General features: G+C 58.6%; 5 protein-coding genes across 16 annotated transcripts in view; 2 read left to right on the forward strand and 3 right to left on the reverse strand.

Moving 5' to 3' along the window:
• NSD1 (nuclear receptor binding SET domain protein 1) overlaps positions 1–20,944 on the forward strand; it is an 86,333-nt gene that overhangs the window by 50,931 nt on the left and 14,458 nt on the right. For 7 of the 8 annotated variants that reach the window (XM_079319593.1, XM_079319589.1, XM_079319590.1 and 4 more), the window contains one exon: positions 998–4,969. In XM_079319593.1, the coding sequence (XP_079175719.1) occupies positions 998–3,321 (2,324 nt within the window). In that variant the 3' untranslated portion in view covers positions 3,322–4,969. Of the gene's footprint in view, positions 1–997; positions 9,674–20,944 lie in introns of those variants that run through there. The other variant, XM_079319596.1, reaches the window with a different exon arrangement.
• RAB24 (RAB24, member RAS oncogene family) lies at positions 9,739–12,372 on the reverse strand. Its single transcript, XM_079319609.1, has 8 exons — positions 12,200–12,372; positions 11,785–11,853; positions 11,596–11,674; positions 11,408–11,475; positions 11,207–11,306; positions 10,793–10,843; positions 10,630–10,692; positions 9,739–10,145 (listed from the first exon to the last, which is right to left on the reverse strand). Exons 1-8 carry the CDS (start codon positions 12,314–12,316, stop codon positions 10,081–10,083), a joined length of 612 nt encoding a protein of 203 aa, XP_079175735.1. The 5' UTR covers positions 12,317–12,372; the 3' UTR covers positions 9,739–10,080.
• Positions 12,424–14,202, forward strand: PRELID1 (PRELI domain containing 1). Its single transcript, XM_079319608.1, has 5 exons — positions 12,424–12,599; positions 12,859–13,084; positions 13,163–13,276; positions 13,474–13,552; positions 13,935–14,202. The coding sequence occupies exons 1-5, from the start codon at positions 12,508–12,510 to the stop codon at positions 14,069–14,071; spliced, it is 648 nt and encodes a 215-aa protein (XP_079175734.1). The 5' UTR covers positions 12,424–12,507; the 3' UTR covers positions 14,072–14,202.
• MXD3 (MAX dimerization protein 3) lies at positions 14,512–15,785 on the reverse strand. Its single transcript, XM_079320068.1, has 5 exons — positions 15,523–15,785; positions 15,412–15,441; positions 15,197–15,311; positions 14,934–15,099; positions 14,512–14,850 (listed from the first exon to the last, which is right to left on the reverse strand). Exons 1-5 carry the CDS (start codon positions 15,675–15,677, stop codon positions 14,741–14,743), a joined length of 576 nt encoding a protein of 191 aa, XP_079176194.1. The 5' UTR covers positions 15,678–15,785; the 3' UTR covers positions 14,512–14,740.
• Positions 16,072–20,854, reverse strand: LOC306808714 (lateral signaling target protein 2 homolog). Of its 5 annotated transcripts, none has more exons than XM_079319606.1 (12): positions 19,800–20,854; positions 19,184–19,324; positions 18,972–19,109; positions 18,677–18,879; positions 18,506–18,595; positions 18,308–18,397; positions 18,112–18,213; positions 17,548–18,029; positions 17,357–17,470; positions 17,102–17,200; positions 16,852–16,964; positions 16,073–16,771 (listed from the first exon to the last, which is right to left on the reverse strand). In XM_079319606.1, the coding sequence occupies exons 1-12, from the start codon at positions 19,839–19,841 to the stop codon at positions 16,640–16,642; spliced, it is 1,746 nt and encodes a 581-aa protein (XP_079175732.1). In that variant the 5' UTR covers positions 19,842–20,854; the 3' UTR covers positions 16,073–16,639. The 5 variants fall into 5 exon arrangements, with proteins under 5 accessions (XP_079175730.1, XP_079175729.1, XP_079175728.1 ...); XM_079319605.1 differs by having other exon boundaries at positions 16,510–16,771; positions 16,852–16,967; XM_079319604.1 differs by having other exon boundaries at positions 16,072–16,964.

Here is a 20,944-nt window from a genome sequence, read left to right on the forward strand (position 1 = left end):
AAGACACAGAAGAGCAGCGTACATATTTTGAGACTGGAACAGAAGCCTTGGACTGGCTTCAAAGGAGGGGAAAAACTTACTTCATGTTGCCTCAATCCCGGGGGAAAGGCAGCGTGAGAGAGGGGAGCAGAGAGCTGCTGTTGCACAAGTCCAGGGAGCAGTGCCCACAGCTGCTCAGTGCTGTGCTGCAGAACAGCCTCCCTGGAAAGGAGCTGGTAGCCACAGCCACAGATCTGTGAGCTCAGCAAGTGCCTGGTTGTGTCCATGAACTGGAAGTATTTGGTAGAGCCAGCCTTGGCTGAGGGAGCAGCAGGTTGAGCCAGGGAGATCATCTACAAGTGAGGCAAGCAGCAATCTCTGAAGTGCAATGTTGTGTTTTGCCTGCTGGTGATACTGGTACTGATGGTCAGTAAGTTCACTGTGAAGTTGGAGCTGCTGGGGGAACAGCTTTGTTTTACTGTGGCCATACATGGCTAGAGGTTAAGGATGTGCCTTTGGATTCAGAGACAATTGAAACTTAGCCCTTGTGATCACTACTCTCTCACTTCTTCTTTCTAAAAAACAGGAAGGGAGGTTCTTCACCCAGAATTAAAAGATGAATTTGCCATGTTTGCTTAAAAAGTCCTTTGGGTGTTGTGCACAGATAACCACTGCTGTTTTCTATGAAAATCAGAGCTACAGACATGTGCAAGCTGGGGGTGTCTGCTCCTGTCTACACATCTGTTGGTTACTGCTGTACAGGAGCCAGATGGGCTTTTGGTGGGAGCTGATGTGGCTTGTGTTTGTCATGATTATCATTGCCTTTGCTGCTTCTGAGAATCAGATTGTTGTTAACTGCCTGTCAAGCTAAGGCAGAAACTGCACAGAACATGTAGAATTGTCTGTAGGTGTTACAGGAGTGTTCTCACTTTCCCCTGAACTCTCTTTGCAGCCGGCCTTTGTCTCTTGCCCTTGTCCTACTCTTAAGGTGTGTCTTTTCTCCATGTCTGTGCTGCAGGAAAGTGGGAGTGCCCATGGCATCAGTGTGATGTGTGTGGTAAGGAAGCAGCTTCATTTTGTGAGATGTGCCCCAGGTCCTTCTGCAAGCAGCACCGGGAAGGAATGCTCTTCATCTCCAAGCTGGATGGACGATTATGCTGTACAGAGCATGATCCCTGCGGGCCTCACCCTCTAGAGCCAGGAGAAATTCGTGAGTATGCACCTCCCATAGAAGGCCTGACTAACGGAGAGGACACCCAACCACCAGAGCAGCTGCCTGCAGACACAGAGGCAGACACAGACCTGAGTGTTCAGCCCCTGGACAGCATATCTCAGTCTGTGGCCCTCAGACTGCAGTCACCAGAAAAATCCCCTGCTACCCTAGCACTGAGGCTGCCTTCTTCAGACAAGCCCCCCACCACCCTTGCCCTGAGGTTGCAGCCATCAAACAAGCCCCCCACCACCCTGGCCCTCAGGCTTCCTTCACCAGACAAACCACCTGCCACTCTGGCTCTGAGACTGCCACCGTCAAATAAACCCCCCGCCACCTTGTCACTGAGGCTGAAGCCATCCAACAAACCTTCCACCACCCTCTCGCTCCGGCTTCAGCCTTCGGACAAACCTCCCACCACCCTGTCACTTCGCCTGCAGCCATCAGACAAGCCCCAGGCTGCCCTGTCCCTCAGGCTGCAGTCAGAGAAGCAGCCCATCATTGTAGCGCTGCGGCCTCAGCAGCCCGACAAACCTCCCAGCAACGCGGTGCTCTGGCCACTGGACGAGTCCTCCAGTGACGCCTCGCAGCCTCAGCTGCCCAGCAAATCTCCTCCTGGATCACCACAGTCCCCGTTGGATGAGTCACTTGTCACTGCTGGTGACCTGCAGCTCCAGCTGTCAGATGAGACTCCTGATGCCCCCGAGGTTTTGGAGTTATCAGACAGCTCCCTCACTGACAGCAGTGCCCAGCAGCCCGAGCTGCTGGATGAGTTCCCCGTGAAATGCCTGCACCCTCCGCTGTCCGACAGACTCCTCGCCACGGTGGGGATGCTGCAGTCCCAGACGGAGGATGAGCCTCCTGAGGCTGATCAGCTCCAGCCACTGGATGACTCCTCTGCCCAGAGTCCAAAGCCACAGGCTGTGGAAGAGGCTTCCAGCTCTGTGGTGCCACAGGTCACAGAGTTGGAGATGGCTTCCAGTCCTGAGGTTCTGTGGTCTGTTTCTGTTGAAAAAGTCCCAGATTCCCCAGTCTCACAGATCCTGCCCTCAGAGAAGGCTCCTGGATCACCAGTACCACAATCTCTGCCTGTAGAAAAGGCTTCCTTCTCCGAGGCAGTGCGGGTCCCAGACACAGAGAAGTCTCCCGGCTCTGAGTCACCCCGTCCCCTGCCTCCAGAGAAGGCTGCTGGTTCGGGTATGCCTCAGATCCTGCCCACAGAGAAGGCTCCCAGCTTGGGGTGGCCCCTTTCTCCAGAGAAGACCCCTGGCTCTGGGTCACCACACATCCTGCCCACGGAGAAGGGTCTCAGCTCTGGGGCCCTTCGTATCCCACTCACACAGAAGTCTCTCTCCCCTGGGGTGCTGCGACCCCTTCCTCCAGAGAAGGCTGCTGACTCCGGAGCCCTGCGGGTTCTTCCTTTGGAAAAGCCTCTCAGCTCCGGGGTGTCTCGGCCTCTCACTCTCACAGCTCCATGGCCTCAGGCTTCGGATAAGCTGGCTGCTGCTGTGGCTCCTCGGCCTCAAGCCTTGGACAAGCCTCTGGCTGCATCAGCTCCGAGGCTGCTGCTGTCAGAGAAGGCGCTGCGTCCCGTCGACCAGAACGCTCAGCTGAAGGAGAGAGGAGCCCCAGCTGTGGAGCTGAGTCCCCAGCAGAAAGAGAGGACCATGTTAGCTGGGGAGCAAATCTCATGGTCTGCTGGGAAGGCGGTGACGCACGTCGGACAAGTACCTTGGCCTGCAGAGAAACTACAGACGCACGAGCAAAGCCACTGGTCCACCACGAAAGGCCTGACGCCTGCGGAGCAGCCTTCCCGGACAGCAGAGAAACTACCAGAGCCAACCCTGCAGCCCAGCTGGGAAGTGGCCTCAGCCCCCTCGGAGCAGACCCCGTGGACATCAGAGAGATTGTGTGCATTCGAGCAGACCCCTCGGCCAGCCAGGGAAGCGCCGGTGCCCCCGGAGCAGATGCAGTGGCTTGTCAAGAATATTCAGACAATTGATCAGATTGCTTGGCTGGGTGGAAAAGCACAGACTCCTCGGGGGCAGGACCCTTTGCCTGAACAAAACACAGCGCTAGCCCGTAACCAGGATTCTGTCTGTCGTGAGTTGGCTGACTCAGAGCCAAAGTGAGGTTGGTGAATATGGGAGGCAGGTTTCAGTCGTTTAAAGTTTAGGGAGGGGGAATCTTTTGTTTTTTTTATTCACTTCCCTGAGCCCAGCCCCTAACCCATGCACATCCCATCCATATTCTCTTGTGACATGAGCAAGGACATTCTCTTAAATCTGAGTCTGGCCCAGCCAAAGGGAGAGAGCATCTGTGACCTTTTCCTCTTCCTTTTACAAATGGTAAAGCTGAAATAAAGAGTCCACTCTGGGTAAAAAATCTCCCAATTCCATTGAAATGGTCACATTACTGATCCAGCATGTTCAAGCTCCAGGTTTGATTCGTAGGTGGGTTCCCAGGCACAGCCAGGGGCCTTGCTCTTGTTACTGCATTTAAAGAAAGTGGATCAGTCAGGCTGCCCTTGCACTGGAGATGTTTCAGGGATCACATGGTGAGCAGTTGGGTGTGTTGTCCTTGCCAGGCTCCAGAAACAGGAGAGGGATTTTATGTCACCTGCCCAGGTCTCTGTTCCTGCGGGGCGTTGCTTTACGAGGTTTGTCCGTGTGTTCACTGGGACGTGCTGTGTGTGTGGTTTGCTCAAGGACAGGGATCGTCTCCAGTGAGATGGGAGAGGAGCTCCTGCACTCAGTGCAGTTTTCTCCAGCAATAGGCAGTATCCATTCAGGCTCCTTTTTTACAGAGCTGCGACTGGCCAGGCCCAAAAAGCGGGAAATCTGGAGGAAGTCAGGGAAGAGAGATCTTGAAAAAGTCATCTGGCAGTTTTTTCATTCTTGTGTCTTAATCCTTTAGCACAGGACATGCGGAGTGTTTTCCTCCACTTGACAACATAGTGACCCATAAAGCAGCAATAGCAGGGCAGAGCAGAGTGGGTTCCTGGAGGTGCTGAGCACTGCCCTGCCAGGGGGACAGTGCTCCCTTTCAAATTTCCATCCAGTCTCTTGTAGACCTCTGTTGTCAGCGTGAGCCAGCGAACTGAGCAGTCCTTTCTCCCTTTGCCTCAGATGTGTTCAGAACGTGTTCCCATCACACCTGGTGTTGCCAGCAGCAAGCCAAGCCTGTCCCACCCGCTGCACAGCGCAGAGGCAAGGGTGCCCTAGCTGGATTGGGACCCATCTCAACACCTTCCCCTTGTGTAGCTTCTGGCTTAACTCTTCTGCAACCAAAGGAGACTTGAATTAACTGGACTGTGTTGGTGTGCATGTGTGCGCGTATGCGTCTATCCAACTGAATTGTAGTTCTCACACTGGAACACAGTGGGCTCCAGCAGCTGTCTGGCTTTCTTTTTTCCTCTTCTTTTTACAGTGAAGGCAATGTTCAGTACCTGGTGGTCATCAGGCTGGTGTCCAGACTAGGCCTGCTGAAAGCCAGTTCACTCAAGCGTTGAGGCAGAAGTTGGCTTGGCTGTGGTGCTCTGGGGCGGGCAGTAGAGTCCCAGGGATCCACAGCATCTTGTAACCACTGGCACCCTCGCAGGCAGGAGGAGGACAGACCTCTTTTGGTGGCACTGCCAGGCCTGGATAGGGTTGGTGTCCTGCCAAGGAAACGCTGCTGCCCAGCTTTTTCCCACTCTCACAACACGTTACCTCTGTAATTAGCTGAACTCCACCGGTCTGGGGCCGCAGCCTCGGATCTCCGTGCCGCCGCCAGACCCTTGTGCAGCTCCAGTGTGTGCATCCTCCTCCCTCCAGGCAGATCCCAGGCCCCTCCCCAGCAAGGGAGAGTTCAGCCCCATGCTGACCTCCTTCCTCCAGCATGGGAGCAGGTCCTTGTTCCCACCTGGCTTACAAGTGCCTGCTGCTCCCAGAGCAGACAGTCCTGAGCTTTGCAGTTTTCTGTGAAGGGAGGCAGACACCTGTACCAAGACAAATCCTGATCCGTTCTCCTTTCCTGATGTGTGCACCCCGAGACAACGTCCTGCTGTAAAGGCTGGGTGTGCTGGCCATAAGGGGACATTACCAGTGCTATGGTGCATCTCTTCTTTAGTCCAAATCATTTCAGATCCTTTGTAGAATAGCTCACGACTTGGAAAAGCTTTATGGCTTATGGAAACTTACTTGTTTAATGTTGTTCTTTTTTTTTTTTTTTTTTTTTCCGGGAAGACTGGCAGGTCAGTTCCTGCTTGCTGCTGAAACTAGGGAAATGCAAGCAGCTTGCATTCCTGCGTGACTCCTCCACAAAGGGAATCAGGACAACTCAGATCCATTGAGAGAGAAGATTACCTTAAGGGCATTCATTAAGGTTTTTAAACAAAAATTAAAAAAAAAAAATTACGACGTTCAGTATATTAAGTATTTATCATGTGTGAGAAGGAAAATAAATCTTGAATTTACATTTATAAGCCTTCCCATGAGCTGGACTTAGTCATGTAGATTGTGTAAGTAGGGTTTCCTCAGTGCCAGCGCCCAGCTAGCTCCCGCTGTAACCAGAGAGGTCTCTGCACTGCTCTGTCCACCTCCGCTTCGCATTGTCACGTGTTAACTAGTTACTTGTTTCATGAAAAAATAAACTGTGAATATTTTTGGTGCAGGCTTTTTTAAATCTGTAAAATGGAGAAGTTCTCAGTGAATTCTCACAAGAGCAGGTTTGAAAAAAATCACTTCTATAAATCACGGGCTCACGTAGCAGGGTGAGGCTCACGGCAGCAGCCGCCTTTCATGCCAGCAGGTGCTTACTCAAAAGCTTGTTTGGAACAGTGAACTTGGATTAAACTGTTGCATGGCATTTTTCACAGCCTACTTTGTTGCAGCTACTGTATCCTGTCTCTTTTCTTGTCTCCCTTTTCCACAAGGATCCAGGTTTCTGGCTTGCTACTTGTAGCTACTGTTGGAAAGTTGAGTTCAGCGTAGCTAGGAGGCTGCTTGGCAAAACTGGTGTTGAAGAACATGATTGAAGGAGGAAGCCAGCAAGCTGCTATTCCCTCTTTGCCCTTGCTGGAGCCCTGGGTGATGCTCTGTCAGATCAAGACAGCTTTTCAGAGGGAATAGTGGTGCTTTTGGGAGTCTCTGGACTGTTTTGGGTCATGTAAACAAGGCCTGACCAGCTGTAGAGAAGTCCCAGCAACCCTGCCTTTGTCCAGCCTGCCCTCATCAGGGAGCATGAGTTGGGGAACAGCTTCAGGCAGCAAAACCCTTGTGAAGGAAATATGAGCATCTTCTGTACTCAAGGTGACTCACTGTGGTGGCAGCTGGCAGCACTACCTTGGAGGAGGAGAGGGACATGTCTGTGTTGAAGCAGTTGGGTTTGTTTGCTGCTGTACATTGCTGCTTTCAGAATTCAGCCAGTTTGAATCATGGGAGATTTTAAAAGTAAAGGGTAGAGGCAAAGTAACCCATACCCCTGGCAGACTCTGTGGGTGAGACACTGCTGCAGCCTCGTGCTGGGCTCAGACCTGTGCAGCAGCTCCATGCCAAGGCTGTGGTGCTCTGCTGCTGTGTTGGAGGGATCCAATCACCTGGTCACTTAGTCCTGGCTCAGCCCTAATTGCACCCAAGGTGGGTGAGAGGTGACTCCTGTGTTGATTCACTGGTGTGGAGCACTGTAAAAGCAAAATCAAGGGTGTAATTATCTCTGTCCCTTCCTGTTGTCCCACAATGGCTCAAAGGAATTTTCCAGACTCATTCCTGGTAGGCTCCCATTTCTGAAGGGGATGCAGGCTCTGCTCCTGACATGACCTCCACCCCACCACAAAACCCACTTCAGTGTTGGATTTCCACTGTGGGCAGGAGAGTCCCAGGTGCCCTTTGGTGACAGAGCAGCTCTGATGAGGGATAACAGCATGGTCAGGGCCTTGTACCTGTTGGGATGAGGGTTGCAGAGGAGGAGCCACCACAGGACCTGTGGGATGTGTGGGCAGGAGGGGAGCAGGCACAGGCCATGTTCTGCATGACTTGTTCCATCTCCCCCTGTGCCCACTGTCAGCCAGGGCTCTGGTCAATCTAGCAGGAGAGTTATCACTGTAAGGAATAATCACCTCACCTACTGCATGTCTCCAGATGCAAATTAGCTCATGGTAGCTTGCTTTATTGCTGTTCTCCAGTTAAACTTTTCCTATTTAACAGAAAAAAAAGCTCCACAGGTACCAGAGTCACTTCAATACACAAAGCATCTGGGTGGTACGTGGGAGCACGAGTTAATTCAGGGTTAAACCCCTGCAGGCAGAGGCTCTGAAGGTGTGGCTGGTGTTAAAATTTGGGGGGTAAGAGAGGTGGTTGAATGTAAAGGACATTAAAGAACTTCACTAAGGTGAGACAGTGCATTTGCTAGAAGAGCTTCAGCTTAGTTTCACAGAAAAAAAAAAATGGAGAAAGAAAGAAAAAGCAGCCCTAACCTTGATGCTCGGTGTTAGCCCTGAGCATGCTGTGGGTGTGCCCTGTCTGGACACCACAGCCAGTGTTGTTACAGGGCAGGGGGAGTTTGAGAAACCTCAGACCTTCAACACCTTCTGCTTATTTTTATTTCAGCCTTAACTTCTGATTTTGCTTGATGTTTGGAATAACCATAATTGTAACCTGCTTGTAATGTGCTTTGCCCTAAATTACTGATGAGGCCTTTGGCCTTTGCTAGCCAGTGAGTGTTAAAGCAAAGTGGCAAATCGTGCAGCTACTCTGAAAGTGTGGGGGGATGCTGTGTTTGATCTCCCAGGCTTTGCCCGTGCTAATTACCCACCCTCCTGTGATAGTGATAACGCTGGTGGCAGCATTTGCAGGGGAGGCTGCTTCTCTTGCAGCAGCATAGCTGGGCTGATGGGTGCTTGGGACATGGGACACTGGAGCTTGGGGACTGCTCTGCCACTTGCCTGGCTTCAGCAGGAGTCTCACCTGTGGGGTAGCAGTGCCCTTGCTCAGCTCAGAGATGGGAGAATGCAAGATTCCTGCTCCAGGTCCTACAAAAAATGATGTAAGCAAAGTTTGGTGCCAGGGGGACAGGACAGATTGTGTGAGCTCGGGCTGGAGGAGCAGCAGTGATGGACAGTCCCTACAGCACTGAATCTACCTCCTAGGGAAATCTGAGAAATGGGTGTTGCTATGGCCTATTTCAAGGTAAAGTTTTAATCAAGTTTGCCCTTGGCAAAGCCCTTGGGCTATTGTGGTGCTATTGTAAACCGTTGGCAGCTTAGCACAGTAGGGCTGGACTCACACGGCTTCTGGCCCATGGGCTGATCCCATCCCCCTGGAGCTGGGGCCGGGCTTCAGCACCTGTGACTGAACCAGGGCAAAGAGTGACTCAGTTCCTTCAGTTTATGGTGGCTTTGAGACTCAGACCAGTGTGCCACTGAGCCCCGTGGGGAGCCCGTAGAGCCACGTGAAGCAAGCAGGCACCCGCTACTGCATGTTCTTCGTGTCCGTTTGGTACTGAGCTGGTTTCAGTTTTTGTTTCTTTTTCTGATGTTTCCGAGTTGTTGACTTCAAGGAACTGGGTTTTGTGTATTTTTTTAGACACTGGGAACTTGTTAGAAGGAAAAGCAGCAAGCACTGGGAGGCTCAAGGTGGAGCGTGGCTGGAGCAGAGGGTGGCCCCAGGCCGGGGTGGGTGGGAGGTGGGATGTGTTGGGAGCAGGCAGGGAGTGGCTTTCCCTGCCAGGGACTGTGGAAGCCTTTCAGCAGTGGCACTCCCAGCCCTGCAGATCCGTGGTGCCGAGCTCACTGCCCCACCAGCCTGCTCACCCTCGAGACACTGTGTTGAGCACCGTGCCTCACTTTTAATGTGCCCTGTCACCCTCCCAGCACTGTGCTCTTAGCTGGAGTCCTGGCTGCCAGCTAGCTGAGGGTCCTAGGGAGGGTGGCTGCCCACTGCCCCTTCCTCACTGCCCAGGGACATGGAGGGCCAATCATGGCAGCAGCCTAAGATGTGCTGGAGCAGTGGGTGAGTGGTTTGCTCGTGGGAGGAGCCTTGGTGTGAGCAGCCCCGTGCTGCCTTCCTCCCTCTCTGAGGTCTGCTGCCTACAGGGTGCCCGTGCCTACAGGACACCCTACAGGGTCCTGTTCTGCAGGCTCAGGTGGAGGGACACACATCAGGAGTCAAGGATCCCAGCCCAGGCAGAAGCCAGCATGGGAGCACTGCAGGGGGACAAGGGGGTGCTCAGCTCTGGCCAGGAGTCATCTGTCAGTTGTAAGAAGGAATGCCAGAGCAGGTGAGAGAAAACTACATATTTCCAGCATGTATATTATTTTTAGAAGAGGGAGAGGGGAGAGTCTTGGACCATTGATTACTTTCATTTTGCTCCCCTTAGACTGTTGGCTGTGTATGTGAAACTTACAATGAAAAGAGGGTTGCCCTGCCCAGGTGCTCCCAGAACATGTACTGTAATTCTTTGTATATAGAAGAAAAATTACTGTAAAGTAAAGTTTAACTTTACTCTCGATGTCCTCTTGTGGTTTGTGTTGCTGAGTGGGGGGAGGCAGGGAAGGGAGAGCCCTGACAGGCTCAGACCACAACGCGTTTTATTTACATTGTACACCTCGAGAGAAGACGCTTAAATAAATCTGCAAAGAATCGAGCATCTCTGAGAGAATAAATTACTGGCCACCGCTGGGCCACCACAGCTCCCACAAACGCCCCAGGTGGCAGGGAGGGGGTCCCCAGGGTGACAGTCCATGATTCCCAGCACTGCACGGCAGCCCTGTGCCGCTCCGTGTGCCAGAACAGTCCGTAGGCTGTGCTGCAGACAGGCCCAAACAGCTAAAACACAGCAGGTAAAAAACCACAGGAGTCCAGCACGCACCAGCTGCCCCTCCAGCAGCAGCCATTCCCTTTTGGCACAGGGGCTCAGTGGTGGCAGCAGCTGTAGAAGTAGGGACTGTTCCTCTGGCCCAGGTTGACACCTTTGTCCTCTGGAAGAGAGCAGAAGCTGAGGCTGCTGGCAGGTCTGTGCCACCAAAGCTGCTGGTCCCACGTGTGGGCCCTGGCACCTCCCGGGCAGGTCCCACGGGGAGGGTTCGATGCTCCATGGAGAAGTGGCAAGGTTCAGGGTTACAGCACAGCTCACAGGCATGGCATGGCCCAGCCCAGGGCGGGAGGCACAGCCAGGCTGAGCATGTCTGGGCAGGGCTTGTGCAGAGCTGAGCAGCTCCTGCAGCCCAGCAAGGCTCCTGGCTGCTGAAGGCCACCATGACCCAGCTGGGTGGATGTGCTGAGCCTGGCCTAAGCAGGCATGAGGGTGCTGTGATGGAACTCCATCTCCAAGAGACAATCCCTGGCATGGAGCCACAGCAGCTCCAAGGGAAGCCCTGCCAGGCCCCCAGAGCTCATGCTTGCACCCCCCCCCCAGAGGCACAGGAAAGGGTGCCTGGGGAGGGACAGGTCCTGCCTACTCACCTGTCATCACCTGGAAGGCAGAGAAGTTGACATAGTCCTCGGCCACCTTTTGGAACAGCTCATCTAGGGGGAGAGGAGGCATGGCAGGTGTGGGTGCCCCTCTGCCAGGCAGAGCCCCCAGCCCTGCTCAGCCAGGACATGGCCCCAGCGAGGAGCTACTCACCCACGCTCTGGCCCGTTTTACTGGAGGTCTCAAAGTGGTCTGCTTTGATCTCTGAAATGAAGGCCCAGGTTGGCACTTGCTGCAGGTGCAGCAGATACGGCTCCACGGGCTTGTCTGCCCCCAGAGTCACCCCTTGGGCACAGCTGCTGACAGCAGGCTGGCAGGGACCCAGGGCAGGGCTCCTGGCCCCTTGGCCCAGCTGGCCATGTGCCTGCCCATGTCAGGACATGCTGTGCTCAGGGAGGTCCCTGGCAGAGCTGGTGTCTCACCAGGCAGGGAGCCCTGGTGCCATCGGATCTGCTGTGGGCCCACAGCAAGGGCACAGCTCCTGGCGTGGACACAGCAGCTCAATCCTCCCTCACCCCCCACCCTCTCCATGCTCATGACCCTGGAATGGGCCAGCACCAGCCGTACCATCAACATAGTCCTGCACATCGTGGAAGTCAACCCCCCTCTTCCTCCTGTCCTCCTCCAGCAGGTCACTCTTGGTGCCACACAGGTAGATCCGGCAGCCCTGCGGCAGGAAAAGGGTTGGGAGGGGTCCCCAGCACATTCCCACCAGCAGCACCCCTTGTCATGTGGTGAGGCTTCACAGCCCCCTGGCGCCCCCCGTACCTCCTCACAGTTCTGCAGCTCGTTCACCCAGAACTTGGCTCGCTGGAAACTGCCACTGTCGGTGAGATCTGGGGAGAGGAATCAGGATCTGCTCACGCTGCTCCTCAGTGCCTGACCCACTGCTGTCACCACCAGCCTGGCCCAGGACCTCTGCAGCAAACATTCCTTCCCGTTCTCCGTGCCCTTACCGTAGCAGACGACGGCAGCCCGGGCTCCCCGGTAGTAGATGCGGCTCATGGCCTCATAGCGCTCCGAGCCCGCCGTGTCCTGGGGGCGACAGGGAAGCGCTCTCAGGTGACAGGGGGCGGAGGGTCCCAGGGTCTCAGCCAGGGGCTGGCCGGGGATGTCAGCGGGGCACCTCTCACCGCTGCACTTACCCAGATGCCCAGGGTCACTGTCTGGTCCCCCACGGTCATCACCTTGGCCACAAAAGCGGCTCCGATCGTCTGGAAGCGAAGCAAGAAGAGTGGTGGGAACCGGCCCGGAGCAGCGGGGGCATCTGGCCTGGGAACACGGTGGAAACCGGCGCAGGGACAGGGGGGAATTCACCCCGGGGCGTGCGGAAGGAGGGCGAGGAAAACGAGGGGAGCGACCCGCGGGCGTGGGAGGGACGCGGTGGGTCCGGACACGGGGGGGCCAACACGGAGGGACGTGGGTGGCAGCATCGCGGGAACACGGCGGGGAAACGAGGCGACCACGGGCAGCACTGCGGGGGTGACACGCGAGGGGCTCATCGCGGGGAGACGCGGGGGGCGGCACGGCGGGGCCGCGAGGTGCCGGTGTGTCACTCACGTTCTGGTAGGGCCCGGCGCGGAAGCGGCCGTGGGCGCAGCGCTCCACCAGGCTGCTCTTGCCCACCCCCTCCTGCCCCAGCAGCACCACCTTGGCGTCCACCCGCCTCCCGCTCATCCTCGCGCCGCCGCCGCCGGGGGCGGGGCCGCAGCGGGCGGGGCGGGGCCGGAACCGGGAGAGGAGTGGCCGGAAGCGGGAGAGGCGTGCCGGAAGTGCGCAGAGCGGGGCGGAAGCGCGCGGCGGGGCGGGGCGGGGCGCGCGGGCCGCATGGCGGCCGCCCAGCAGGCGCGGGCCTGAGCGGCGGCCCCATGGGGAAATACTGCGCCAGCCTGAGCGTCCTCAAGGGGCCCTGGGACCAGGTGTTCGCCGCCTTCTGGCAGCGCTACCCCAACCCCTACAGGTGCGCCGGGGCTCTCCGCGACCCCCCCGCCCCCTTCCGCCAGCCCGGTCTCACTGGGGCTGGTGCCACTCCCTGTCCCCGGCCCAGCCCTTTCCCCGGGGGTCCCGCGGGCTCCAGCCTTGGGGATGGGTGTCCCGCACCATCCGTGCCCGGCGGGCATTTGGTTCCTCCCTGCCTTAATCCTCCAGTTCCGGACGATTCCCAGCCCCGGGGGAGAGTTGGCGAGGAGCGAGTCTTGATGTTTTCTTCCCTATTTTAGCAAACATGTCCTGACCGAAGACATTGTGCACCGGGAGGTGACGCCGGACCACAAGCTGCTCTCTCGGCGGCTCCTGACCAAGACCAACCGGATGCCGCGCTGGGCAGAGCGCTTCTTCCCAGCCAATGTCGCCCACTCCGTCTACATCCTGGAGGACTCTATCGTGGACCCCAAGAACCGAACCATGACCACGTTCACCTGGAACATCAACCACGCTCGTCTCATGGTAGGTGATGCTGCTGGGTGGGTGTGGGGGGATGGAGGGGACCCAGCAGTGCCCACAGCTGGGCTGTGCCTCGTGCAGGTGGTGGAGGAGCGCTGCGAGTACCGGGTGAACCCCGAGAACAGCAACTGGACCGAGGTCAAGCGGGAAGCCTGGGTATCTTCCAGCCTGTTTGGTGTCTCGCGGGCCATCCAGGTGAGCTCAAGCAGTAAAGCTGCTACTCGCCCCTGCTCTGCCCTTTCCTTGTGCTGGTTTTTACACCCTTTCCCTTGTTTTGTCCTTTATTCCCCCCATCCTCACGAGCTCTTGAGGCACCCAGAACCATCACGGTGACAAAGCCCCAGGAGCTGTGTGTGACAGGGCTGGCACCTTCACTGACTTTTCTCTTGCAGGAGTTTGGTCTGGCCAGGTTCAAAAGCAACGTGACCAAGAGCACTAAGGGATTTGAATACGTGCTAGCAAGAATGCAAGGTGGGCACCAAGGGCAGGCTAGGGCTGACCGGGACGGGTCTCTTGGAGTTAAAGGTCACACTGGGACCACTTCAGTCCATGGGCAGGTTGTGGCTTGAATTAATCTGGCTATAAAATCCTCACCCCTTGCCTTTGCCCTGTGGCACAGCCTGCTCTTTGTGAGTGGAGCAGACCAGCAGTGATTGCAGGGCTGGGCAAGGGTGGAGTTCAGGCAGGAGGGAATGGAACATGGCAACGTGCCTGTGGTTCCCCTTTTTGACGTGCCCTGACGTGCTGGGGTCAGGAGCAGCAGACTCATCTTCCTCCCTGTGTGGGGAAGTGCCTCGGTGGCAGGGCCGGTCTAGCCGGCACTCCTGTGGGGTTAATAGCTTCCATGTTGTAGGAGAAGCTCCATCCAAAACACTGGTGGAGACAGCCAAGGAAGCGACTGAGAAAGCCAAGGAAACAGCTCTGGCTGCTACGGAGAAAGCCAAGGACCTGGCGAGCAAGGCAGCCACCAAGAAGAAGCAGTATGTGTGAGGGGCCAGCTGCACCAGGACAGATAGGAGACTCCTTAGATTTTATATTTTTAAAGAAACTGTATAAGTCTGACAATCAGCTGCTGTTTAACCCTTTCTGAGATGTAATTATCATTAAAGAATCTACTCCCACCTCTGATTTGGCTAAGGCTGGCTTACCTAGAGCAAAACCCAGCACTGCTTTCCACTCTGGGTGGTCCCACCCTCTGTAGGGAAGACACAGGCCAGGGTTTTACCAAGTGCTTTTACTATAAAGTGTCGAGTCTGTACAAGAGAGCGGGATGGCTGTGGGAGCACAAAGGCAGATTGCTCAATGCACTCGTTTCCCCTTCCTGGTGCTCCAGGGGCAGGAGAGCCTTCCTGTAGTCATGTCTGCAGGGGGCAGGACCACCCACAGCCCCCAGGGGTGCACAGGGGGGTGTCCTCAGTAACAGCTGGGCCTTCTTCCAGCACCTCTTCCAGTGCTTGTGGTGCACAGCAGGTGCCACTGTACAATGCCAGCCCCATACACCCAGTGCCACAGCCAGTGCCACCCAGCTGTGGGGGGTAAAGCTGGACTCTTGCCTCCATCTGTGGCCCCTTAGCCTGGCAGCTGTGGTGAGGCTGGCCAAGGTTGGGTTTCCAGCAGGAAGGAGGCAGGCAGGCAGTGCAGGGATGGCAGCAGGCACCGTCAGGATGCCGGGCTGTGGGGGCTGGAGTAGCTGTGGTCCCTCCCGGTGCCAAAGCTGGGCAGCAGGTCCCCGCTGAACACCACGCCATCTACCTCTACCTCGGCATCCTCTGGGCACAGGGGGAAGGCCAGGTCAGGCCCTTGGCTGCTTTCCCTCCCTGCCCACCCTCGTTCTTTCTTTTCTCTTTCTTACCTTCCTCGGAGGGCTCTGAGAGCCGGGACGAGTCCAGGCTGTCAGCCCGTGCCCGTTCCCCATCAGTGGGCAAGAGCAGCAGTTCCAGCCGCCGCTGCAGGCTCCGCTGCCGGTCCCGCAGCCGGTCCTTGGCCCTTCGTGCCCTCAGTTCCTGTTCCTCCAGCCTCTGTGGGGGCCCGGTGAGCCATAAGTGGGGCCGAGCTGGGCGGCCCTGCTGCCACACAGGACCTCCAGAGCGATGCCAGGGCCAACACCCCCCTCACCTGGATGTGAAGCCGGGCACGGTGCAGGAGGCTCAGCGTGGTGGAACGGGACGGTCCCGTACCCACCGGTACCTGCTGCTTCAGCCGCTCCAGGCAGCACCGGAGCTGGGCTCTCCTGAGGCCAGTCAGTGGGGGGAACGACACGGGGGTCAGCCACGGAGAGGCACGGGCTCTACCACCCCCTTCCCCGCCGCTCTCCCCGTACGCCCCCGTACCTGTGCTTCTCCAGCGCGTTGTGCACCGACCTGCGGAAGAGACCCCGGAGATCAGCCCGGCTGTCACCGACCGCCACCGTCCACCCACCCATCCACTCGCCCGCCGCTCACCTGACGCTGGCCACGGCCCGGCGCGGCGGCGCAGGGCAGAGCGCGGCGTAGCCGTGCTCAGCCTCGGCCAGGCCGAGCGGGTAGCGGTGCTGGCGGTGCTCCAGGAACTCGGCCGCCTGGAGCAGCACCTGGATGCTGGTGGCCGCGGGCTCCATGGCGGGAGGCGGGGGGGGGGGGAGGCCGTGAGCCGCGCGCTCATTGGCTGCGGGGAGCCCCGCGCCGCTGACGTCACTTCGGCGGGCAAACAAATTCAGGCGGGAAAGGTCGTGCTTCAAATTTGAATCGGCGGGAGGGGACGGCGCGGGCCACGCCCCCCTTCGGCGGCAGGCCACGCCTCCTGTGTCAATTACGCCCCTGTTGTGTTTAGGTAATTGTCGACGTTGGCCACGCCCTTAGGCCACGCCCCTCGTGACAGGTACGCGTGGGGCGCGGATCGCACGTGTCCGCCCCTGCGAGCCGGCCGGGAGCGCGCACGCCCTGCTGCTCCCTCATCCCCCGCCCCACCGAGCCCACGGGTGTCCCCAGACGGCCGCACCCACCAGCCCTCCCCCCGGGAATCGCCGCGGCCCAGCGCCACACGGCCCAGACAGATGGGTTTATCTCTTTATTAAAATCCGTCGGGTGGAGGCGATAGAGAGGGAGTGCCAGGCCCCAGCTCCCGGGCACGGCACGGCACGGCACGGCACGGGCGGCCCCGGGGCACTCGCTATCATGTGAGGGCTGTTTGCACCTTCTCAGGCCAGGCCCCGGGGGGAGACTCTGCCCCGGGGCCCAACAGCAGCCAAAGTTCACCTGAAAAAAAACCACTACGAAGCACATTTCCAGCCGGGGGGCAGGTGCGCGGCAGCAGAAGGCAGCTCACGGAAAGCAGAGCAGGCCACGGTGCACCAGGACAGGCGGTCCTGCGCCCACTATCACTCTGTATGAGCTGCCTCCGTGTGTGGGGTCCTGCCCCTGTGCATCGGGGGAGGTCTAACACCATGTGGGGGGGTCCTGCCGCCATGCCCACCAAGCTCTGAGGAGAGTCACAGGGCCGAGGTGCTGCCCGGCAGCCCCGAGGCGGCCCTGGGCACCCTGTAGTGCAGCCTCCTGGGAAGCAGATCTGGCACAGGGGCTCTCACTGGCTCCGGCCACAGCGGGATGCGGGCGGGAGGTGCGCGGTGTAGCAGTGGGTGCAGACACGCACGGGTTTGGTCTGGCCATAGTGGGGCAGCACTGCGGTATTCGGTGAGCAGCGGGCACAGAAGATCTGCAGGGAGAGCAGAGAGGGGCTGAGCAGAGCTGGGTCCCTCGGGGAACCCCACGTGCCCCATCCCAACCCCGTCCTACCTTCCCACAGCTGCGGCAGTGGTGCCGGCGGCGCAGCAGGGTGAAGGGCGAGCGGCAGGCAGAGCACTGGCTGCATGTGCTGTCTGGCACCCACTCGGGCAGGTGGCGAGCACCTGCTGGGCAAAACTCACTGGTAAAAGCCCCTCAACCTGGCTCCTCTCACAGCCAGACCCCCCGAGGCAGGATGGGGCAGGATCAGCCCCAGCCTCACACCCTGCCCCAGAGCCATAGCACCTGGCCAGCGCCTTACCTGCCCTCCGGAACCCGGCAGCCTCTGCAGGGCTGGAGCACAGCGGGCAGTCAGCCACACGAGGAGCATGTGTCACACAGGAGTCACCATCTTTCTCTTCTGTGGGGACAAGGGTTGTGGTCCAGCCAAGGTGGAGCTGGGGAGGCACTACAGCCACGTTTTTCCCAAGCCTAGGGCTGTGGCCTTGTCTCACCAGGGATGGGTGATGGGCAGGGCAGAGAGGAGCAGTCCCACATGTCCCTGGGGATTACTCACTGCTGCCACTCTGCTCCTCTGAGGGCTCTGCCTGCGAGCACACAATCTTGAAGACCGTTTTCAAGATGCTTCGCATGTCACTGGCAAAGTTGGTCTGGAGCTGATCAGCCACCCCTGCACCAGGAGGGTGGGGATTCAGGGTGCTGGGGAGGATCAGGGTGCTGGGGGGTTGGTTTGGGGGGGTCACTCACCCGAGATGCAGACGAAGAGGGTGTGCAGCATGTCCTTGGTGCTGCTGTAGCGGGAGCGCAGCTCCGAGCAGCGGGCACTTGGGGTGGCATCGACCCCCATCCCTGGGCTGCTCCCAAGGGGCTGGGGGCTGCGCAGGGGGGAGGTCACCATCATGCCAGGGATGGTATGAGATATCCCTGTCCCAGTGGGCAGGGATTTGCCCTCTTGGCTCTGTTCCCTGTCCACTGCACACCCCTGCTGCCAGTTGGTGCCCAGGTCATCTGCTGCACTGGGGGGTCCCAGTCGTGTTGTGCAGGTAGAGGGTGGTTGATTGGCATTAGGGACCTCCAGAACATTGAAGGGAGCAGCAGGGTCCGAACTGGGCACAGCTGCCCCCCAAGCTGGAGAGGCATCTGGACTGCAGGGATCCTCCTGCTCAGCTGTGCACAGACTCCTCTCCAGCAGGCAGAGCTCTTCTGCTGACAGCACCCACAACAGGTCCCTGCAGTGAGGGGTCAGCATCAGCCCCATGTCACGGCCCTACTGCTGCCCCACAGCCCCACCCATCGCCCCTCACTGCACACCTGATCTTCTTTAGGAGGTTGTAGAAGGGGCTGAAGACCCGGGACATCTCCTCAGGTCTCCGTTCCAGGCTGAGGGGACCCTCAGGGTAGATGAGGAGACCGCTGTGAGGGGACAGAGCCCAAATCATGTTGGGGGTTGCCTGAGACCTCATGGAGAGAAGGGGCTGGCACAGGGGGCCCTAGGGGCTGTACCCACCTGATAATGGCCAGGCGAGGGATGGTGAACATCAGCAGTGGTTCGTAGCCATCAATCATCTCCTGGGTCAGGTAGCCCAAGTGCAGGGCTCTGGGGACACACAGACACCCTTAGAGTGATCTGAGCCTAGGGATGCTGCCCATCCTTGGGACTGGAGTCCCTGCAGCCCCTACCTGACACACAGCGTCCCTCACTCACCTCTCCACTGTCTCACAGAAGAGCACAATGATTTCCTGCTGCCTGTAGATCTCATCAGGAGACTTCACTGCCACCAGCGAGGACACGTAGCTAGACAGATGGGGAGACTTGAGGCCCCTACAGTCCTGGCACAGCCCACCAGGACCCCAGCACCCTAACCCTGCCCCTTACCTCAGCTCAAATTCTGCAAATAGCCGGTCGAATTGGATGAGCACAGCCCGGACAGGCTCTGGGTAGGAGTTGGGTTGGCTCAGGCTTTGCTCCCGCAGCACTGTCCGCACCAGCTCCAGGCTGCACAGCAGATTCCTGGCCTGGGGCCGCAGCTGTGCCCCATCCGACTCCTCCATCTCCAGGAAAGTCCCAGCCAGGAGACACTGCCGGGATAGGAACTGTCAGCAGCCAGCACCCAAGGCAGTGTTTAACGCCAGGCTCAGTCACGGTGGGGTGTCCATGGCCCCGGGCTCACCTCGGCAGCAAACAGCATGTGGTTCCCCAAGTTGTCCACCAAGAGCTCCTCGGGGAATTTGACCAGGTAGTCACGGCTGTGCCGCTGCGTGGGGATGCACTCCTCCATGATCCGCTCCAGGACGGCCAGCAGGTGAGCCTGGGGAAGGCAGGGGTGTCACCCGCGGCTTCCCGGGGGACCGAGTCACACCGGGATCCGGGCTGCCCCCGTACCTGGCTGAGGTGGAGCTGGTTGAGGAGCACCAGGTACTGCTGCGGATCTAGTTCGGCATCCAGCCCGTTGATCTCGGCCACCACCCGTGTCACCCTCTCGTCGGCAAAGAAGAACTGGGAGAGCAGGCGTGGGTCGGAGCGCTGCGGGAAGAGAAGAGGGGTGATGGTGGGTGCATCCCGCATCTCCACGTGCTGCTTCCGCGGGATTCCAAACCTCCCATTCCCACAGTCGCGGAGGGATCGGACCTCACGGATCCACAAACATCTATCCGGGCAGGTACGTGGGACCTCCCGCGGCAGCTCTGGCTCCGCCCGGGGAGCGCCGCCCTCCCCACCCACCCGTGCCTCAGTTTCCCCGGGGGCAGAGCAGGATGAACAAGCTCAGCCGCATCCCGGCAGCTTTGGCACCGATCCGTGCCTGGCTGTAAACACCGGGAAAGTTCCTCCGGAGTCCCCCCCGCTTCTTCCTCCCGCTCCACCTCGAGGAAACCCCCGCCGCACCCCGCTCCGCCCGGGATCGCCGGATCCCCTGGATCGCCCCGACGGGGGTCGTCCGGGGGCTCCGCCGGTGCCGGGCGCAGGGAAGGCGGCCCCGGTGCGACCCCCCCGGTCTCACCTTGGGTCGGCGGAGCCATCGGCGGAGGGCAGCGGGCAGCATGGCGCGTCCCGCAGCTCTGCCGCCGCCCGGCTCCCCGCGCCCGCCGCTCGCCGACGGGGCGGGTCGGCACCGGGCACCGCCCGGGGGCGGATCGGAGCGGTGTCCGCCCAGTCCCGGCACCGGGACGACCCGTCCGCTCCTCGACGGACCGGTTCTCTGTGATGGGAAGGGTGAGGGTGCGTCTGCCGTGGGGCGGGATGGGTTTCACCGCCGGCTTTCCTTCCTGGTCTTGACTCCTGCCTCAAATTCCCGACTGCATCCCCGGCAATCCTCCCCCGGTTCCTCTCTCCCTGCAGCCCAACCTTCCGGGGACAGGGATACCTCAGCGCTTCCCACAGCCCCCCGAGCATTCCCGGAGCGATGGAGAACACCAGGAGAAGCACCCGCAGGCGTCTTTACTGTGCAAGGCATGCGGTGCGGAGCGGGGTAATGCAGTGGGAAGCGGGTAAAGTGGCCTCTCGGTGGGACAAAGAGGAACAAAGTCGCCAAGAAGAGGTCCCAGGGAGTACTTGGAGTGTTGGGCACAGCAAACCGCCCCGGCTGTGGCAAAGGACATGTTTGCTCCACACCTGGCACTGGTGGCCACAGGATGTGGGTGCCGATAATTCAGGTGGCTGAAAGCCTAATGAGGTGGATTCATGGGTAAAAAATCCGTGGAGGATGGTTGAACAAACACGGCAGCGGCACGTCCTCGGCTTCAGAAAGTCCCTGAGTCATGGCAGTGCCCAGACTGTGCGGGATGGGTGCAGGTGTGGGACTGGCCCCGGTGTTGGGGCTCCCTGTGTACCCCACAGACTCCAGCTCTGTTTTTAGCCATGTCCTGGTTCCCACAGATGAGGATCCCTGTGCACACAGTGAGACTGGAGCCCTGCTTGTCCCACAGGTCCCCGCAGATCTGGGCACCACAATAAAATAAAAACATAAAGCTATTAGAGAGTGTCCAAAGGAGGCTGCAAAGAGTCTAGAAGGGAAGTCACACGAAAAGTGGCTGAGTCTCTTGGTCTGCTCAGTCTGGAGAAGAGGATACTGCAGCTCCAATCTCTGCTCTGTCTGGTAGTAACAGGACTGGAGGGAATGGCTGGAGCTGGGGAAGTTTAGGTAGG

The sequence above is a fragment of the Erithacus rubecula genome (assembly GCF_903797595.1).
Source record: "Erithacus rubecula genome assembly, chromosome: 16".
NCBI classification, from domain to species: Eukaryota; Metazoa; Chordata; class Aves; order Passeriformes; family Muscicapidae; genus Erithacus; species Erithacus rubecula.

Coding starts and splice junctions, on each gene's coding strand:
- RAB24 (XM_079319609.1), bottom strand. CDS start 12,316: ATGAGCGGGAGGCGGGTGGACGCCAAGGTGGTGCTGCTGGGGCAGGAG. Junction 10,844..11,206: donor TGTGCAGGACTATGTTGATG/GTACGGCTGGTG, acceptor CCTTCATTTCAG/AGATCAAAGCAGACCACTTT. Junction 10,693..10,792: donor TAAAACGGGCCAGAGCGTGG/GTGAGTAGCTCC, acceptor CTCTCCCCCTAG/ATGAGCTGTTCCAAAAGGTG.
- PRELID1 (XM_079319608.1), top strand. CDS start 12,508: ATGGGGAAATACTGCGCCAGCCTGAGCGTCCTCAAGGGGCCCTGGGAC. Junction 12,600..12,858: donor CGCTACCCCAACCCCTACAG/GTGCGCCGGGGC, acceptor TCCCTATTTTAG/CAAACATGTCCTGACCGAAG. Junction 13,277..13,473: donor GTGTCTCGCGGGCCATCCAG/GTGAGCTCAAGC, acceptor TTTCTCTTGCAG/GAGTTTGGTCTGGCCAGGTT.
- MXD3 (XM_079320068.1), bottom strand. CDS start 15,677: ATGGAGCCCGCGGCCACCAGCATCCAGGTGCTGCTCCAGGCGGCCGAG. Junction 15,312..15,411: donor AACGCGCTGGAGAAGCACAG/GTACGGGGGCGT, acceptor GACTGGCCTCAG/GAGAGCCCAGCTCCGGTGCT. Junction 15,100..15,196: donor GTGCCCGGCTTCACATCCAG/GTGAGGGGGGTG, acceptor GGGCCCCCACAG/AGGCTGGAGGAACAGGAACT.
- LOC306808714 (XM_079319602.1), bottom strand. CDS start 19,841: ATGCTGCCCGCTGCCCTCCGCCGATGGCTCCGCCGACCCAAG. Junction 19,110..19,183: donor ACCAGCTCCACCTCAGCCAG/GTACGGGGGCAG, acceptor TGCCTTCCCCAG/GCTCACCTGCTGGCCGTCCT. Junction 17,201..17,356: donor AGAGGAGCAGAGTGGCAGCA/GTGAGTAATCCC, acceptor TTGTCCCCACAG/AAGAGAAAGATGGTGACTCC.